The following is an 18,561-nucleotide window of genomic DNA, read 5'->3' as shown; positions in this document are numbered from 1 at the left end:
TCGTACAGAAACAGGGATGTTTGTCTTCTTCTTTTTTTTTTGTTTTCTTGAGAAAGTCTTGAAATCCAATACTGTGAACAGACGAGAAGGAAAAAAAAACCTTTTAGCTTCAGTCCATGGACACTTTCTGAGTGCTATAGGTCCCTCTTATGAAAAGACGGTGACTTATAGAAAATATGTAAGAAGTGAAGTGTAATATTCTTTCTCCTCTCAAGGCTTTTTGACTACCACGGCAGAGTGGCCCCCCCACCCAGAGCCGTGATCCCCATCAAACGCTCCAGGGTGCTCGCTCCTTCCTCCCGTCGCGGGAAGACCTCCTTCCCCATCAAAACATCCTCTTCCTCCTCCTCTTCATCCTCCAGACCTCCCACATCCTCCTCCTCCGGGCTCAAACGTACGTACAGTGAAGGTGCTCGCCTTGTGTTTACGCTGCGCTTGTCGGATTCTGATTTTATTTTTCAAAAGAACGCCGCCTAATTACGCTAACGGCCTTCTGTCCTTTTCAAAACAGCAAAAAAACAAAAACGAAGGCTTAATGCAAATCTGAAAAAAAAAAAAGCCACGGCTCCGAGACAAAGAGCGGTGGCATGATTCAGCTCTGCTACTTAACGCCGCGCCACTTTATAAAAAGCCATTTAATTCACTCCAGCAGCTCAGAACAAGCCACGCTGCAATGTAGAGCAAAACACTAAATCGCAAACACAAGTATAATCCCAGCTTTGCGAGCGGCGCCCCATTCAGCAAACAGTGCTATTGCTGTCAACCGGGATCCATCTGGATCTCATTTGGACCTCTGATTAACCGGTGATGCATTATGACGTCCTAAATGTAATTAATGTGAGATTGGGGCCGTCTCCGCGGAGCTGTGTTTTCCTAAAACGTAAAGTCTCTATCCGCGGCCTGTGTAATTGGCTACCGTGTTTGTTTCATTGTTGCCCGTCTAGGCCAGTGTTATCAGCGCGAGCAGCTTGGTAAGGTCTGTCAGGAGGACCCGGTTGCAGTTGGTATTATAGAAAAGAAGAAAAAGAAAGTGGGAGGGAAAGAAAGCCCATCTCGCATCCTCGTTTTGGACAGAGTCAATGAATTCTCTCCCCTGTCTAAGCAGTGCTGCTGTATGTTTGGGAGACTAATTTGCCCCTGCCAGTACTGTGAAAAATCACTGTTTGTATTGACTTTGGCCTAGATAGATTGGACAGCAAAATAAGGTTAGCTTGTCCAAACAACGGGGTGGTTTTAGTGTGTGGGCAGTTTGAACCACTCAAGCAATAACTCACCTGAGAGAGGGAGGGAGGAAGAAAACAGCCACGTAGATCATGAGGATGGATATATTCGTGTTTTCCGCGTTCAACCCTTCTCTGACCTCGACGCCGGCTGTCAGTTTATGAAGACGGGATTTGGGCTTTTTGCCTATTTTCACTATTAAAGAAGAATCGCAGAAGGATGGACGCTTTAAGGTGTGTTTTTTTTATTTTTGAAAAGTCACAGGCTGTTCTTGAAGCTTTTCCGATAAACTCATGATTATGTTCCCTGCGGGAAGTTTAAGTCAGAATTGGTCCTGGGTGATATCAAACCAGAGCTGCAACGATTAGTCAAACAGTTGATTAGATGATCGACAAATTATGAAATTATTGGTTAATTTTAATAAATTTCAGTGGCTCTTTCTGGTTTTCACACTTCTATGATAATACATTGAACATGACTGGGTTTTGGACGACTGATTGGACAATACAAGACTTTCCTGAAGGCATGTCACAATTTGCAGAAATTATATAACCAGTATATGAAAATGTTTGTTAGTGTCAGAGGCACAAAACCAGTGAAAATTAGGAAACGGTGATCGGTAATTAATCACCTGTATCCTGATCTATACTTAGATCATGTACGTAAATTGATTATTGAAGCCTGAAACTGATTTGAGTTGACAAAAATTGGTGTATTTATTCCAACTATTTACAGAATAGCATCAGAAATTGAGCTTCAGAGCAATGTCCACTAATCAGATGATCGGTGGTTTCAATCCCCGGCTGTCCTCGGGCAACCAACATCGGATTGATGTCACCTTGCATGCCAACCTTTGCAGTCAGCGTATGAATATGTGAATGAGATATGCCATCAGTGGTGAAAGGACTGGAAAGGCGTTACAGAAAACTGATATTGACAAATTTTACGCTGATGATTCTTCTCAACAGTTCATTTGTGCACGCTCCGGGGTACGGCTTTCTTCACACCTCTTCTGTTTTGCATGTAGGATCTTAAAATATTTCACACTGATAGAATGATGACGCGTTGTGCTTCCAAGTCTTGAGTGATAATCCTTCAGGACGCCATCCTAAATCAAGTAATAAACACTTTTACTTGCCCCGAACTCTGCCGCCTCCTGTTAACCGCTTTGAAGAAGCATTCAGATACTGATATAAAACACATTTAGTTTAAGCAGGTGTGCATCAGTGAATAAAAATGCTTTTAAAAAATCAGCTTCCATTTTGTCTTTGACTCACAGAATCCTGCTCAAGTCCCATCTGGTAACTTTCCAACAACTGTTTAGTCTGAATCACATCAGCAGCCCCCGAACTCGACATGTACGTCCAGTTAAATCCTCACTATCCCCAAGATAACATTTTCCAGTTTGTCATGAGGTCCTAAAATTAGCTGCATTAGTCATTCCTCTGGATCTTTCCTAATGCTTATTAAATAACAATGGCTCTTTTTTCTCTCTCTCTCTCTCTCTTTCCCTTTAACCCGAGTTATTTAAAGATGCAGTGGGGATGTTGGATTAGGATGTGTATGTTTTCTCTCTGCGGCTTATGTGACTGATAGCACACACACACAAAAAAGAAAAAAAAGGGCTGTAGGCGCCGATAAATTAGAAACTGTTCCACACTTTCTTATCATCAAAGCTGCCCAGAGCGTGCGCAGATAATAACGCTGGAATAAGGAAGCAAGAGTTTATGTGTGTGTGTGTATTGGTGTGCACGTGGACGCAGGTGATACCGAGAAGGAGATAGAGACACTTCAGTGTGTCCCACCATCCAGATATTATTCTCTTTCTTTTGGCGCCTGCGGAAAGGTCGATTTTCTGCTTCTCTGGAGCTTCAGGGTTGATTGCTGCTTTAGAAAACAACACAAGACTCGTCCTTGCGATTTACACGCACATATACTACCTATGCATTTCCTCCCAGTGTGGCATCATACACCCCTTTGCACGCATTAATCTTCCCGCTCTGCTTTCAAAGATGCACTGACAAATGCTTTGGATCTTTACCTGAGCCGCCGTTTTGTTTATCAGCTTGAATTCCGGTGAAAGATTAAAATGCCCTTTTTTGTTTTTCTAGTTCAGCGTGAGCTAATGTGTGAGAATTTTTTATCATCTACTCTAACCATTTTATGTTTTATGCATGTTTTTTTTTTCACGCTCATACATATACACATACATACATAATAGTGTACGCCACATCACGGAGCCCCACGTACGTCCGTGGGTGTAAATACACACCAAATGAGCTAAACTAAAGAGCGAGCGCGCCGACACGATACAAGACGAGTAGTGTTTTGATTCCGTGCGCGTCTCCTGCCTTCTGATTTTTCTCAGCCGAAGCGTTAGAGGAACTCGTGGGTTTGTTTACCGAGCGCTCATCCGTCCTGTCTCGAGCCCTGACAGAATCTGATAGGTGTCAAAGAGAATTTTATGTTTTCACCTCAACTCCTGGTGTCTGTTTTTTATTTATTTTTTTTCCTCCTCCCTCTCAAGAACATGACACATTTCAGCTGCCGAGGGTTAAGGAATGAGATTATCTCATTACTTTATGGTCTAAATTCTTTAATCTGCTCCGTTCTAGCTGCTAAGAAGTACACCCTCATTTCAGCAAAGCGTGAGACGGGCCGGATTGAATTAATGGCGTCGTCCTTCAGATGAACGTGTATATATATCTGTTTTACATTCAGCAGATGCTATTTGCACACGACACATCAGGGGTAAGACTCAAATTTCAACATTACACGGTTACACTTCATTTAACCAAAGCTCAGACGTGTATTGTAAGACCCAAAGCAACGCGGGAACGGGTGAGCAATTATTCATAAGGCAGTAAACAGAAGCTGTGGGAGGGCAAACCGTGCCTCCTGTTTCTCATGGCGTACAGTCAGCGAGGCAATGATCAGGCAAAGTTGCAGTGAGTGCATGAGACACATTGATGTTGTGGACGGACTGACAGACGTTTTCTTTTATGTTACAACACATGCCACTGGTTATTCACATTTCGGCTGCAGAAATAACCTTCAGCGAGGTTTATGTGGATTCTTTTTAAATAGTGAATGAGCTGCTTTCCCTCTGCAAATTCAATGATTTATTTATTTTTATTTTTTTCCATCATTGGACTGAACTTAAATTTGCGCTCTCTCTATTGAGGCAGTTTGATTTTATCCGTCGCATCATTTTATTGAATTTTAGTAGCAAGAACTAATTTGGTACTTCAGAGACCATATTGTGAGACAGATGCTATTTGTGTTGAGCTCATACTGCATCATATCCTGTGAATCTGTCATGCAGACTCCGCCACTGACAATGAAAACTACTATATAGGGAGATAATGACAATGTAAAATATGCTGGCTAGCTGAAAAGCTTGGAGACCTGATTTGATTTTGTGAATTATAACTTTAATATACAAGGTTTTTACCTAATATACACTCAGCCGAGCAGTTCCTAAATTGTAAACAGTCTCAGTGCTTTATATAATTTAATGCCAACTGGAAGATAGCACACAGTTTTGGCATTATTGAGCAAAACTTGAGCAGCCCCGCACAGCATGGTGGGCGTAAGCCGTGCACTAATCTTCAAATTGAAAGCAGCAGGTCCACAGATTGAGCCGGGGTAGCTTTGCAGTTAGTCAGATTGCGATGTTCTTCCCCGAGGAAAGTTTGACTCGGAGTGATGATATGATATCCAAACGCAGAAAACTATTTGTATTGACAGATATCATTACAGCATCATTAAAATGAGAGCACAAATGAAAGAAGGGCAAACTAACCGACTTGAAGTGGCTATAAATGAGTTTGTGTTTTTCTGTGCCTCAGCAGTGAAGACGGACCAGCTTCAGACTATCAAACGGGAGCTGACTCAGATCAAGATGAAGATCGACTCATTGCTGGGCCGCCTGGAGAAGATCGAGAAGCAGCAGAGAGCCGACTCTGGTGAGAAGCAGACCGTAGAATTGGAGCTCGAGTCGGGAGAGTGGGAAGGGACGCCGACCGCTGAGGGAGGGGAAATTAAGAGCGCACACACACCATAAGTCTTCATGACATTGTGGGAGATAAGAGCGGTGGGGCTCTCCGTCATAACAGCAGACAGGTGTCAACACAATGCTGACTCAGTTTATATGAGAGGTCTTTATAGATGCCCTACACTACAGGAAAGTCTCGGAGTGCAGCTCGGCGTGAAAGTCAGTCAGACTTTGTCATGTTTTTGCCATTTTCTTCCGTTAACTTCACGAGAGTCGAACGCCGAATATATTCCAACAAGTCGCGGTCGTGCTCCAGCCAACTTTTTCTTTGAAGTGACGATCAAAGCTGAACCGCCTGCTAGAGCTAACAAATAAAAATCCAAGGGTAAGAAGGAGAAGGTTGTTTTTTTTTGTTTGTTTTTTTATACTAGAGCTGGCAGCTTGTGGCGTGCCAAAATATTTGTAAGGCAAGCATTCAAAAATGTGACAATGAACGAAATGTAATCAGTAACATTTTTGTAATCGATTCAAGGAAAAAGATTAATGAAATATTTTGAAAAATCCAGCTGAGTTTTGAATTTTCTGCAGTGATGAAGGTGTGATTATGAAACTAAGAAGAAAAATAAGAGACTAGACAACACAAACACACTCCATGGATAAGACGGGGGTCCAGCATGTCAGTTGCTGTCTTACAGCTTAATGTACAGTTGGCTGCTGGCACATGAAGGTGGAAATTTGCTTCACTTTCTGTCTGAACACGCTTTAACAGTCTCCTATAAGTGCACTTTTATCGTGTAATAGCCTCGCTTACCATAGCTGCTCACATTAGCAGCTGCAGTCCTCCGACAGTGTCATAACACTTCATTCAATCTTCCTTGGGTGAAGTGGAAAGCTAAATATAGACGGTTCGAGTCGCGGTTTATGCTTGTAAAGCTTGAGTCGAATGCAAGAATTTGGCAGCTGGCGTACACAGCCGTGTTGGTTTAAAATGGGAGTTCTGTCTGTTATGTTAGATACACGACTTAAAAGTTATATATAAATATGTTTGGCCACTTGTTGAGGTCAAACCTCTCGTGTACGGTTGAGCGAATGGAGCATCCTTTGCAGCCTCTAGGGGATCGCGACGGAAAAAGGCAGCCGAGAAAAGTTTTCTGCTGTTCTGTGAAGCGGAGAGAACGTCGACTTTGATCGCACTGAACTGAATCTGTGTGCCCTCCTTTCTCTCTCTCTCTCTCGCTCTCAGAAGCTCAGAGAAAGTACGAGGACAACTGCGACTCCCTGCATGAGGAGTCCGTGTCAGAGACGGCGGAAAACTCCGGGGAGGAGGCCGGCGAGGGGGCGCTGGACGTGGAGGCAGGCGAGATGACCGATGGAGGCGAGGACGACTACGATGAGGAGGGCAGCCACCATCTGGTGAGAGAAACGGTTGACAGGGCTGACAAGGAGGGGAGAGAGCCAGGCACTTTGGGAGATCTCAAGTGGGCAGACAGTCTTCGCTTTCTGAAAGTTAATTTTTCAGAATTATTCATGGCCACAGATCTGAGAGACCCGGGGCTTCACATGAGTGAATGGTGAGGGCGCCTGGACTGACAGTTTTTCCCTGTCGACCTCGGCTCAAACAGTGGAAGCCAGGCTCTTCACAGGCCCACACACAGAGACACACACACTATAATTAATGTTAAAAGGCTCTAGACAGACGTTTAAGACGGGCCTGCATGGACTGATGTGGATCTGACCGTGAAGCTGTGGGCGTAGAACAGTACGAAAAGGTTTTCTCTGTCAAGGTGGCTGAAGAAGTCGAAAAGAAGAATGTTGAGAAGATTCATTTAAATTGTTTGTGTTTAATCTATAAAATGTCTTTTACAAATACAGACATCCAACATCTTTAGACTTCAAACTTGAAATTCAGTTTAGACTTTTCAAGGCATGACTTTAACTCTAATTCTTTGATATTTTAAGTTATGTCTGTCCTGGTGCAAGAAAGATTTACTTCCTGTTTGTTTTTCATACCTTGAGCTTCTTTTAATGACGTCGTCTTCAAGCGTTCATTTTTGACAATTTGATCCAAATTTTGTTAAAACGTGTTTGGTAGAAAACACATTCCTGACCCCTCAAATCTATCTTGGACCCCGCAGGGTGTCTGGATCCCCAGGTTGGAAACCATCAACTTTATAGTCAATTATAGAAATGTATTGACACTGAATCATTTGTTTTGTTTTTTAATTATTATTTGACAAAAAAATGTCTATATTTCCGGATCTTCAGTTAAAAAAAGAAAAGCAAACTATGAAAGATAATCAGTATCTATCAGCTGTGATCGATTGATTCAGAGTTAACGCTAGTAATGTATTACTAATCGTGTTAATTAACGCTCAAGATGATGCTTGTTTTGTCTAATCAGCAAAATCTAAAGATATCTAGTTTACGGACACGAAAGACGAAGAAAAGCGGGAAATCCTCACAACTGAGAAGCTCGAACTTCATCAAAACATCTGATTATTTTTCGGTTAATCGATTAATCGATAATGTCGACTAATACAACCGTCAGAAACTTGAAATTTCCACTCTCGCTTTCGGCAACAACAATATTGCCAGATGGATTTTGCTTTGCCTGCGTAGTCGTTTGAAAGCAGCTTTTATGTAAAACTTTTTAAAGAAACCTGAAAAAAATGCATTTAGCTAATGAAGCCAGCTCGTTCTTCGAAAATGGTGGGAAAAAGTTTAAATGGATAAACAGGCTGAAAGACGATGAATCAGAACTCTGAAAACAAATAATGTCTGATGGAGGCAGACAAACAAAAAAATGTCTAATTACTGTGTTCAATGAAATAATGTTTTATCTTAATGCAAGTTACCTGAAACACCCACAGTGCTCGCTTTTTATTATTTCACACCATCCATGCAGCCGTGTATCCTCAGGTTTCATGTCGCTTTTGACCAGCCTTCCTCCATTATGCCATATTTATTATCCATTAACCAGGTAAGCGTGCTATCCTCGATGAAAGCTTTTGTGCCCTCTCTAATAGAAGACATTATTTTCCCGAGACACCGCATACGGGATTTATTTGTTTCTTGAAGGTCACATTGATCACAGATGGCGATAATGTACCACAAAGAGTGTTGTGCAGTTTGGCAGGACTGCTGCTGTTGTCGAGCGTACATCAGCAATGACCTTTAGAAGAGATTAAATACAAAACTGTGCGCCCACTTTAAAATGCTACATTATACATTTTTAACAACTTCTCTCTCTTTTCCAGATAGAGAACCACGTATCGGATATCGACAACTGAGTTCAGGTAAGGGTTTTGGCTTTACAGCAGCTGTGAGGTTGTTCTGCAAGACCGCTAAAGGTCCTGCAGCCAGTCTTCATTAAAGACCTTTACATCCGGCCCTCGTTGAGAGCCGCAACCGCTGAACTGTGTCTTGAGCATCTCTAAACATTCGTTAATCATCTCCTAAGTCATAAGCTCCATGACATTTGGAAGACCAGCTCCAGTGAAGGGCAGCTAATGCCGAATTCAGCAGAGAGAGAGCAATAATGGCATTTCAATGGGCCAGAACTGCCCATAAACAGCATTCATCTAATTGAATTGTGTGGAAGGGGGTATGAACGGCGAGGGCCCAAAGTAAAGAGTTCCCTGCCTCTCGCCTCTCGGGGTGTGGGTAATGATGCAGCCACATCATCAGTTGGCCCGGCGCTGGCTGGCTTCTCATAGCGGGGGTGCTTAGCTGTGTTTATGAGTCGCAGACTGTTGATGAAACACTGAGTTAATCTCTGTTATGGTGCTTTTTTTTTTTTTGCTTCTGGGCAAAGGCAAAGGAAATCCAAAATGTATCTCTGCACTTTGGAGACTGTAAAGCAATTAATTCTGGCACCTGGTTGTGATTCAGTTTTAGTCTTCTGACAAAAATGTGTTAGTTTTAGTCAGCAAACACTAAATACATTTTAGTTTGGCGTGTTTGGCATTTGAGCTTTTTCCAGGCTGTCACCGTGTTTAATGTGAACAAACCATTGTTACAGGTGTTGTTCTAGTCTGTCACGAGGTTGGCAGGAAAAGCATTTTCCTGTTCACACCTCTGTGTGACAGTTTAAAAGTAGCTGGTATGTTTGCAGCTACCTGCTGTGTGATTATTCACAAGCTGGATTCACTCGTCTGTTCATTAATACACTGTTCACTGTTAAAGTTCGACCCGTATGTGATTTTTTGAGGCCAGTACTGAAAAATGCACCGATGTGATTAGATATGACAAGGCTGCTTTCTTAAACAAGTAAATCTAAATATTTGTTTAACATGTTAAATACATGTACATTGTAAACCAAGTCTAATTTGCTGAGAGCTGCTTGCCACAGCGTTGTAAATCACAGTTCACTCTGCTGGACAAACTTTGCACGGACAACAATATATCCTGTGGGGGAAAAATATGTTTCGGTTGATATTTATACGCTTTCCTGCCGACATTTAGATGATCAATACCACTGTCAAGTCTATTCATTAACTATGAAGCTGGAGCATAAAGATTGTAAACCAGGTAAATAGCTAGTCTGACTGTACAAAAATCTGCTTTACAATGAACTACATACTTGAACTAGTTTTTCGCATTGAACTCTCACACCTAAAATACACTGCATGCAGAACAGCTCTGCACCGGAACGACAGCGTACTCCGGCGTCCGCCAACTCACACATAATCCATTTGTGATGCGCACAGGTGTGTCTCTGCTGGCCACCGAGCGTCACAAGAACTCACGAGATCTCGCGAATTGACGCATAATCGCGCGATATTCCCGGCTGTAGTCTCTGACTCCTGCAACGGCATTCCACGCTGCATCTTTTTTCTGGTGTCCTTATAAAAAGGATGTCAGGTGTCATCAATGATATTTTGATTTTGGACCTCCAAAATCAACTTCTCCTCATCCATGGGGTCGACGGGGTGAAGAGACGCCTGAAAACCTCTGACCTGTTGACTTCAGGTCGGCCCCGCCCATTATGACGTGTTCTTGTAATGAAACTCGATCCGCGGTGAACATGGAGTATTTTATTTTGAAAATAAACCAGGGTTTTATTTTGTTTTTTGTAGCCGATTTCCTTCCCCATACAATCTGCTGTGTGCTGAATTTATGCGCCATGCTCCGGCGTCCGTGAAAAATAGAAGTTCTGCGTATGTGTTGCGGAGGGCTGCCGGACGCCGCAGTCGTTCCAGAGCCGTGACGCAGCGGGACCGGAGACTGTGTGAGCTGACACACTGACTAAAATTGAAATGTATCCGCATGCAGTGTATTTTAGGGGTCAGACAGAAGCCCAATAACGGTATCTCCAAAAATGTCAAGCACATTCTGGTGGTTTAGCCTGTAAACACATCCACAGCTATTGGTTATGTTTAGTTTACTTCTTGTTCAAGCGAGATCGTGGATGCATTTATTCCATAAATTTGTACCTGTTCACCGTCAAAGAACCGGTAACGTTGGGTAACGCTTCCAATCAGAGACATGTTGCACTAACAACATTATTGGTGCAACATGTCAAGCAGCTAAGTCATTTAATTAGGATAGTTTTAGGATGTTTTACCCTCTGAAACAAGTTACTGAGACCAGAGTTTCACTCTGACGCTAAAAGGTCACCAGCAAATATTTTTGTCACAGTTTTTATTGACAGAATTATCACCTTTATTTATACCTTTTAACTTAGTACTACCAAAAATCTTCAAAGCAGCTCCACACTGTCCAAATGTCTGGTGTCCCAGTTCTAGCAACCTCTTTAAAAAATAAATAAAAATGTTACACCTCATGTTTTCTATTTCCATATATATACATATATTTATATATATTCCATATATCTGCTTTTTTTAAAAAAACATTCACAGAATCTCCTCACATACATTTAAAAACCTGAAAATCCCACTTGAGGTTGAGGAGGAATATATGAATGTTTTGCTTGCACTGTGCACTGTGAGGAGAACCTCAATAAGTCACGTCCAGAAGGATTAAGGGAGGCAGCGCCAGCTAGCAGCAAATATTTCTGTACTTCCCATGATATCTCCGAGGCCATTCAAAACGGACAAGCTTTAAAAACTCGAAGCTAATCCTCATCAGATTTACAGCGTTATATATAAATAGCCACCATGTCTGAGGAGTCAACATCGTCCTTTAATGTGTTTTCTCCTTTCATCACTTCAGGACGAGGCGGCAGACACCCCCGGTCGGTGGCATTAGAATTCATCATCACCTTCAAGAGACAGAAAAAAGGATCTCTGAGGGATCAAGACACCCATTCTGGACTGTAAGTTGTGTTCAAGAGATGCCGAATCACATTTTAGATGCCCAACTGTGCAGCACAAAGCGAATGTGAATGTGATCTCTTAAAGAAAAATGTATTCAAGACCCATTTTAATGCATCGGCCTCCGTTTGCCTCATGGATATTCTGTGCAATTTATATTTCATTGCAAGAGGCTGACAGTATAATGTGCTAATCCTATGCCTATGGAAAAAATAATAAAACAAGAAGGCGAGGAAATAAAGGCTTTTATTCTGATTTATAAAATGAACTCCATGGAAAGAAGAGAACATGACATTGTTGATCAATTGTTGCTGCTTTTATGAAATGTGTTAGCGCTGTAATTTCACAAACTGTTTTTCAATGAATTTCTTTTAATGCTCAGAAAAAAAAATAATCTAAAAAAAATAAACGACAGTCAGAACAATCCAGCGACTGCAGTATGACACCCAGAAAAATGAATGAAACATCGGTGCCGTCTGGTTCGGATTTGACTCATACATAAGCCAATAGCTGTGAGCATAACTTTATCCTGCTTTATCCATTTATCACACAAATGCCCTGTGGGGCTGTTCCATCATATATTCCAACACTTGCCAAGATTTCGAAGCGGAATAAGCTTTTCTGTGGTAGAGAGCCAACACTGGCACAGGTCTCCTGCCAGGGAGCAGTGCCCCGACGTCTCAATGCGCTGCTCCCTGCTCAGCCCTGTGCATCCCAACATGGACTGCTGCTGTTCGGGGAGCCAACGCCCATTCCCCGTTTTCCTCCGCTATCTCCCTCTGCACCGATTCGGTCTTATGCAGGCAAGGGAGCGAGGCGAGGTTTTACTGTGGAAGCTGTTTTATTTTAAATTATACGTTCAGAGGCTTTGATATTATCAAGTATATGATCAGTGAGTCAGACTCTGAATAAATTTGGAATAATCTAACATGACACAGGGGCTGACGCTGCCTTAAAACAACCTAAATAAGTGGTGGGACTTAAAAAAAACAGCATCCTGTTACTCTTTTTAATAAAACTGATTATAGTCCGTTCACGAGTTGCTGCTAACATGCAAATGTTTCAATTCTAAATAACCTGATTATAAATGAAGTGACTTCATGTTTACTGTTACTTATTCACATCGTGTTCACCCATTTTCTTTACCGAGTAAACTTCCTCCAAACGATGACAGAGGCATGTTTGTTGTCTCAGGCTTTCGGTTTCTCTTTAAAGCATCTCTCAGGAGGAGCTATGCGTTGGGGAACTATAGCTGATTATGTGCATCAACCAATAATATCAGTCCTTCAAAAGCTTTTAGGGCACTATTCAACCGAGTTTTAAGGGATAATGTTATGTTGGAGCCTAATTAATGTGTTTGGAGCTCCTACATTTACGTTACATTTAGTAATTTAGCCGAGGCTTTTATCTAAATCAAGGTACATTGCGATAAGGATGTATTAGTGCAGCGATAAGTGCTGTGATAGTTGTAGATGGGGGGGGGGATAGACTCAACACGTCCAGTTGTTGGTAGTGCTCGGAGAGGAGGTCCTCTCTGAAGAGCTGGACGTCTTCAGGAGGTTTTTGAACGTAGAGGATCTGGTAGGACTTTCGACCAACTGGGAACAACTGATGAGAAAGTCGTGGCAGAGCCAGGCATCCTTCATTCATCGGTCGGGACGTAACGTACGCCTGTGTAAGGAACGTTCAGGTAGGTGGGTGCCAGTGGTAGCCAGCGGAGCTCAATGAGCAGTGAGGTAACGTGACCTTTCGGGTTGATTGAAAACCAGATCCAGCCCCGTGCTCTGGATCATCTGCTATATATTAACCTCTACATGTCAGGAAATGGTGTAGCCTGGGTGTAGGCATAAACCACAGGCGTTAATGGGCTAACAACAAGCTTCAATACATTTGTGAATTACAGCTTCTCATATTATTATTATTATACTGTCATTAACTGTGGTCGCACTCACCACAGCCAAGTAACATCTCTCCTGCTCTGCTTCTTATACACCATCACTGTGCAGTGATAAATAAACAATCAATATTTCCTGAACGAGAAGTCGATCCCAACCCATCTCTTAAACCGGCTGGACGCCGGACGGCCTCGAATGTTCAATCCGATTGAACTCGCTTCAGTTGAACCGCGAACGTCCGGCGTGAATGCACCATAACTCCTCCTGAGGGTGTTTTTTATTTTTAAAACGTGAAAGCATGACAGCAAACAGGCCTTATTGTCACTGAAATGACTTGAGTCTGAACATCAGTAGAGTTTATGTAAAGGGTGAATTACTGGACTCAGTGCTGTTAGTGCTCTTCAGCCTTCAAGAGATCTGCCCCTGAGACGTCGAGCCACCTCGGTGTAATCAAGGTAAAAGATTCAGCACTACGACATGTTCCCTTTCATAAACAAAGTCTTAATTACTCTGGGGAGATCCATTTTATTTGACTTTGGGTAGAAAATGGCTCCCATGAAATCTGTGGATTAATAACCCGAATAATGTTTTATAGACCGTAAACGACATTTTATTCACCTCGATTATATTTTGTTAGCACAAAACTGGGTAAATAAAACCGAAGCACGCAGAGTAAGTGGGAAAACATTGTTTTGTGATTTAATTAAATTGACCCTTTTTAAAGGGAGAATTCATTATTTTTGCACAAATGTCACGAACACGACAACCCTGGCAGAAAAAATCCATAAAATAAGAAGAAAAAAAAAAGTCTGTCCTGCAGCTCATTTCAAAATAAGTGTCTGGTTAATGATGATAATGTGTAATATTTAGCACTATTTTTGTATCCAGAAAAAAAAAATCTTAAGGGAAATGGCTCTGCTACATGTTTATCTTTTTTGCTGGTAGCCTGTTATTTAATGAACAGTATGGTGACGTGTCAAACATTTTGCAAAAATACTAACTTCAAAAAAACAAACAAAAAAAAAACTCATTGCTTTTAACTGTTGTAATTTATCCCGGTCACGTTAAAACATTTTCGGCTTAACGCTCTCTTTTTTGTTTTGTTTTTTTACAGTTTGCCCTGTAAATAATCGTTTATCGCGTTTTCATTTCAAATATTAAAAGACTAGAAGAATTTTCTTGAGTTTAAAATAACGCTGAAATGATATACTGACAGTTTGTTGGGGTCGTCGCAGGTTTTAACGAGAATCGTGGGGCTTGTAGAGATGTGTAACAACTGTTGTATAGAAATGTACATTTTTTTGTAAAGATATTTTTATCAAAAGGCATGTTTACTGTAACTTTGTATTTTCGGTTCATGTAAAAACAAAACAAAAACAAAAAAACACGGTATATTCCAACTGTTGTAAGGCTAGAAAACTCACCGTCATTGTAGATAACTCTTTGTGTTCTTCAATAAAAATGTTTGTGTCATATTTAACTGTTTCAATGATCAACACTTTATTTTACAAATAAATACCAACTGACGGACAAAGAAACCTTTTTGGCTTTCTTGTGCACATAAATTAAGACGTGATAATTACTTACAGATGTTTTGCAGACGTGCGTAAATATTTAGTGCGCCACTTAAAAAGCCATTCTCTCCCCATTCATTACCATGCATCTTCCCTCAGTGCGGGCTGCTCATTTAATCATGATTTATATGGTTGATTATGCAGCCCCGTGCGACACGGTTTCCATCAGGAATGACAGTTTAACAAGTTGCGCAGCTTCACTGTTTGAATACACGTCAAATTAACGTCAGTCAACAGGAAACTGGACACCATTAAGGCAGCCTGTCACCTTATGTTTGGATAATGGCGCCAGTCTCGCTGCTTGCTGCCAGTTGATGTCACCGTGTACCTAATACAATCTGACCAACATGTTCACCTGTGGCCGCTCATTTCACACCTGACTAACAACAGGAGATGGTTGGAAGAATGCACCAACCCAATCAAAACTTTAATTTCTGATGTAAACTTCTGAAGTTTAGTTCATTCTCGTTGTAAAATTTGGCACAAATACTCAATGATCGTCAACCTGGCACGGCTAAACTGATGCAGACATTATGATGATTTTAATTCCAAGTGTGTGGTCCCCCGATATTTAAAAATAAGTAAAATGATATTTTACATTTCTACATTAAAATTCACTAAAAAATACACAGCTTTTCGTAAAATTGAGTTAAGTCTGTGATGAACTCTAGAGCAAAGGAGTGAAACTTATTAAAGGTCCAGTGTGTAACATTTAGGAGAACCTATTGGCAAAAAATTCAACATAGTATTGTAGTATGTACTCTAACTAAACACTGGCTCTAGAAGTTATGATTAGATGCGAGGGGGCGATTCATTTGATTGCAATCTGCCCAACTCATAGATTCCACTAAATCCTGAACACTGGACCTTTAAATAAATAATATATTAAAATGACCTCCAGTTTTAGTGATTTTGAAATGTTCAGATACTCTGACAGATTAAATGTTTGTTAAAAACTTATTTTCTCATTTATCTTTTTTATTATCTGTGATGTGACCCTACATGAACACAACAGTCACTGTTGCTCCCTCCCCTTCTTGTTGAAGAATCTCAGACTTCTTTGCACCAATCAGGATTTAGCAACATTCGAAAAAGACCCTGACGTCAGTTTGTTGGTTCAAACCTCAGTTGGGAATAAAGCAAATTAGTTCGATTTTTGAACATTTAGTGTTTAACTGTCAATATAAATAATACCTGAAGGTATGTTTCTACCTCTTATTAGCTTATTTAGTCATGAATGTTTAATGTTAGAGTGAAATACTTCAGATTTAAGTTTTCAAGTCAAGTAAAATCAACTGGATTATCTGAAAAAAGATGAAAGCTGAGAACAGGATGGTTTCGTCTTTGTTAATCCGCTAAGGTTTGTACTTCCTGTTGAGAGCCAGTTATGGCAAAAAAAATTATATTAAGTGGTATAAATATGAAACTATTTGTAAAAATATGTAACCACAGATTGTTGGTTCTTGGACACACAGCCCTCATAATTTCACATGTTTCCTGATGTCCCAGTGGAAACTCGCCCTCCTCTGCAGAGGTAAGGAAAATAAGGTGAGCGTTGTATTGATCCATGTGGAGAAATATTGTTTTTGATCGCTGCCTTTACAAGAAGGTCAAAGTTTAGGATCTGCTCCAACGCGGAGGTGTTACTGGAGCTGATGAGTAATCACTGTCATGCTCAAGGACGCTTATGTAGGGACACATGGGGCTTGTACTCGTGTACTCGTGTCCTCTGGCCGCGCAATAGCCTCCAAACTCATTACAACTGACCCCCAGTTAGATTAACAAACAGTCCAGTTCTTGTGAACACACACTCGGGAACACACAACGTGATTTAAAGTCTGATTATGACCTTGTTCCGACCATGTTTGTGTGGAGAGGCTGCACGGAAGTGAGCAAACTACCAACGTTGTCCTGCGTCAGATCTGTGAACGTTTCAGCACGGGGCGAACATTTTAGTACATCTACTTATATCTCTTTTAACAGTTGGATAGTCTGCATGGAAAGCCGCCTGTGGCTGAAATCGATCTTTAAGCCGAATCCACTTCCTCTAATTCCCTCCCTAATTAAAATAAGCTTTCAAAACAGTTCACACAGGCTTGAACTGAAAGTCGCCGGCCGAAACATTAAGAACATGCAAGAAAACTAAATATTTCCATCAAACATCTAGTAGGCAAATTAATACATTCTTTGAATCAATCATGATACAATGGAAAACAAAATACATGAGCCAATTAAGGCTAATTTATGTTGCATGCCCATTGTTTGTACTTTACATAGTGTTTGATAAAAAGCATCATATTCCTTTCTCTCAGCTGTGATTAGATGTTTTGTCTTTGTTTAAATCGGTTCATTTAATAGTTTCGTGTCTTTATACGAGATCTGTGTGAGCTGTTTACATTGTGAACATGTGAAACAGTGTTGACACATTCGCAAGAGACGACTTCTTAGTGGTGCTAAGAAGGTGACAGTGAAGATCAAGTTTCATTAAAGTGCGGTTTTAGCGATCGAGAAAAAAAATGTAACGCAGAGAAAAATCTGCGTTTTGCAGAGGATCCGAAAACAGCCGCTGCAATAAAAGCGAGAACATTTAAGCAAATCCTGCAGTTTGTAGTCGGTTCAACCCGTCTGAGCTCAGCAGGGCTGTTTGTTTTAATGTCTGTGTGCGAGCGTGTGTTATTAGAGATGTCCTCCTCGTTAGACTGCAGCGTTAACGTCCTTGAAAAGGTTTCAGGATGTCACTTCCACTCAGTAAAGGTTAGCTGTGCAGCAACAGATGGCCGATTTAAAGCCACCCCATTTATCCACAGTAAAAGGTAATGCAGTAAGGTTAATGAGGGCCAACGTGAACGCCACACACAATTAGCCCGCTGTATTAAGTCCACAACACGAAGTGGCTGGCATGATTGCACACAGCTGTTTCCGTTTAACCTACGTGTACGTGGGAATGTTTCACCCCTGCTTAATGCACCGGAGTTTATTCATTTATACAGAAATGAGTGAAGCTTCTGAAGTAAAAGGCGGGGGGAGAAAAAGTTCAGCCATGATAGGGATGAAAATGACTGCATGATTTAATTTCTCTGGAGCCGTTAAGCTGCAGCAATATTGAAATTTACTTCTTTTTTTTAACTTTCACAGCTGTGGAATTTAAAAACTAGATTGAAATTTTTGATGGTGCTGCTGCTGACCGGTCGGTCATCTCTGGAAACATGTGTGTGTGTTTTGAATTTAAACAAATTTATCTCTCACTCTGCCTCATGAGTATCAAGGTGTGGGAAATGAATCTTTGCATATTTGCATCTTTGAATTATCTCTATGACGACGACAACGGTGTGATGGAAAACAAACATCATCTGGAGCCAACATATCTAGAAGCAGCATTTAGGTGGTTTGATTTTATATAATAATATATATACAGTATAAACACCCTTAATGCTGCTCTCAGTTTCAAGAGTTGCAGGGCATTTTCTTTATTGCAAATATTCGTTTCCCGAGCTCGCTGCACAAGTCTTAATTAACATTTATATTATATTAGCTCAGGGGTGCATAATGAGCATATTCCCCTCGTCTGATTTGAAAAAAAAAAATATTTAAATGAATCT

General features: G+C 41.1%; 1 protein-coding gene across 6 annotated transcripts in view; it reads left to right on the top strand.

Moving 5' to 3' along the window:
* Positions 1–14,863, top strand: part of LOC104931496 (RALY RNA binding protein like) — a 93,917-nt gene extending 79,054 nt beyond the window's left edge. For 2 of the 6 annotated variants that reach the window (XM_019254179.2, XM_019254176.2), the window contains 5 exons: positions 216–394; positions 5,076–5,189; positions 6,462–6,631; positions 8,476–8,514; positions 11,393–14,863. In XM_019254179.2, the coding sequence (XP_019109724.1) occupies positions 216–394; positions 5,076–5,189; positions 6,462–6,631; positions 8,476–8,508 (496 nt within the window). In that variant the 3' untranslated portion in view covers positions 8,509–8,514; positions 11,393–14,863. Of the gene's footprint in view, positions 1–215; positions 395–5,072; positions 5,190–6,461; positions 6,632–8,475; positions 8,515–11,392 lie in introns of all 6 variants that reach the window. The other 4 variants (XM_019254178.2, XM_019254174.2, XM_027274080.1 and 1 more) reach the window with 3 other exon arrangements.
* The last annotated feature ends 3,698 nt before the right edge of the window (positions 14,864–18,561 follow it).

Source organism: Larimichthys crocea, chromosome XXIII (genome assembly GCF_000972845.2).
Source record: "Larimichthys crocea isolate SSNF chromosome XXIII, L_crocea_2.0, whole genome shotgun sequence".
Lineage (NCBI taxonomy): Eukaryota > Metazoa > Chordata > Actinopteri > Sciaenidae > Larimichthys > Larimichthys crocea.
This window is presented reverse-complemented; position numbering and strand designations above follow the sequence as displayed.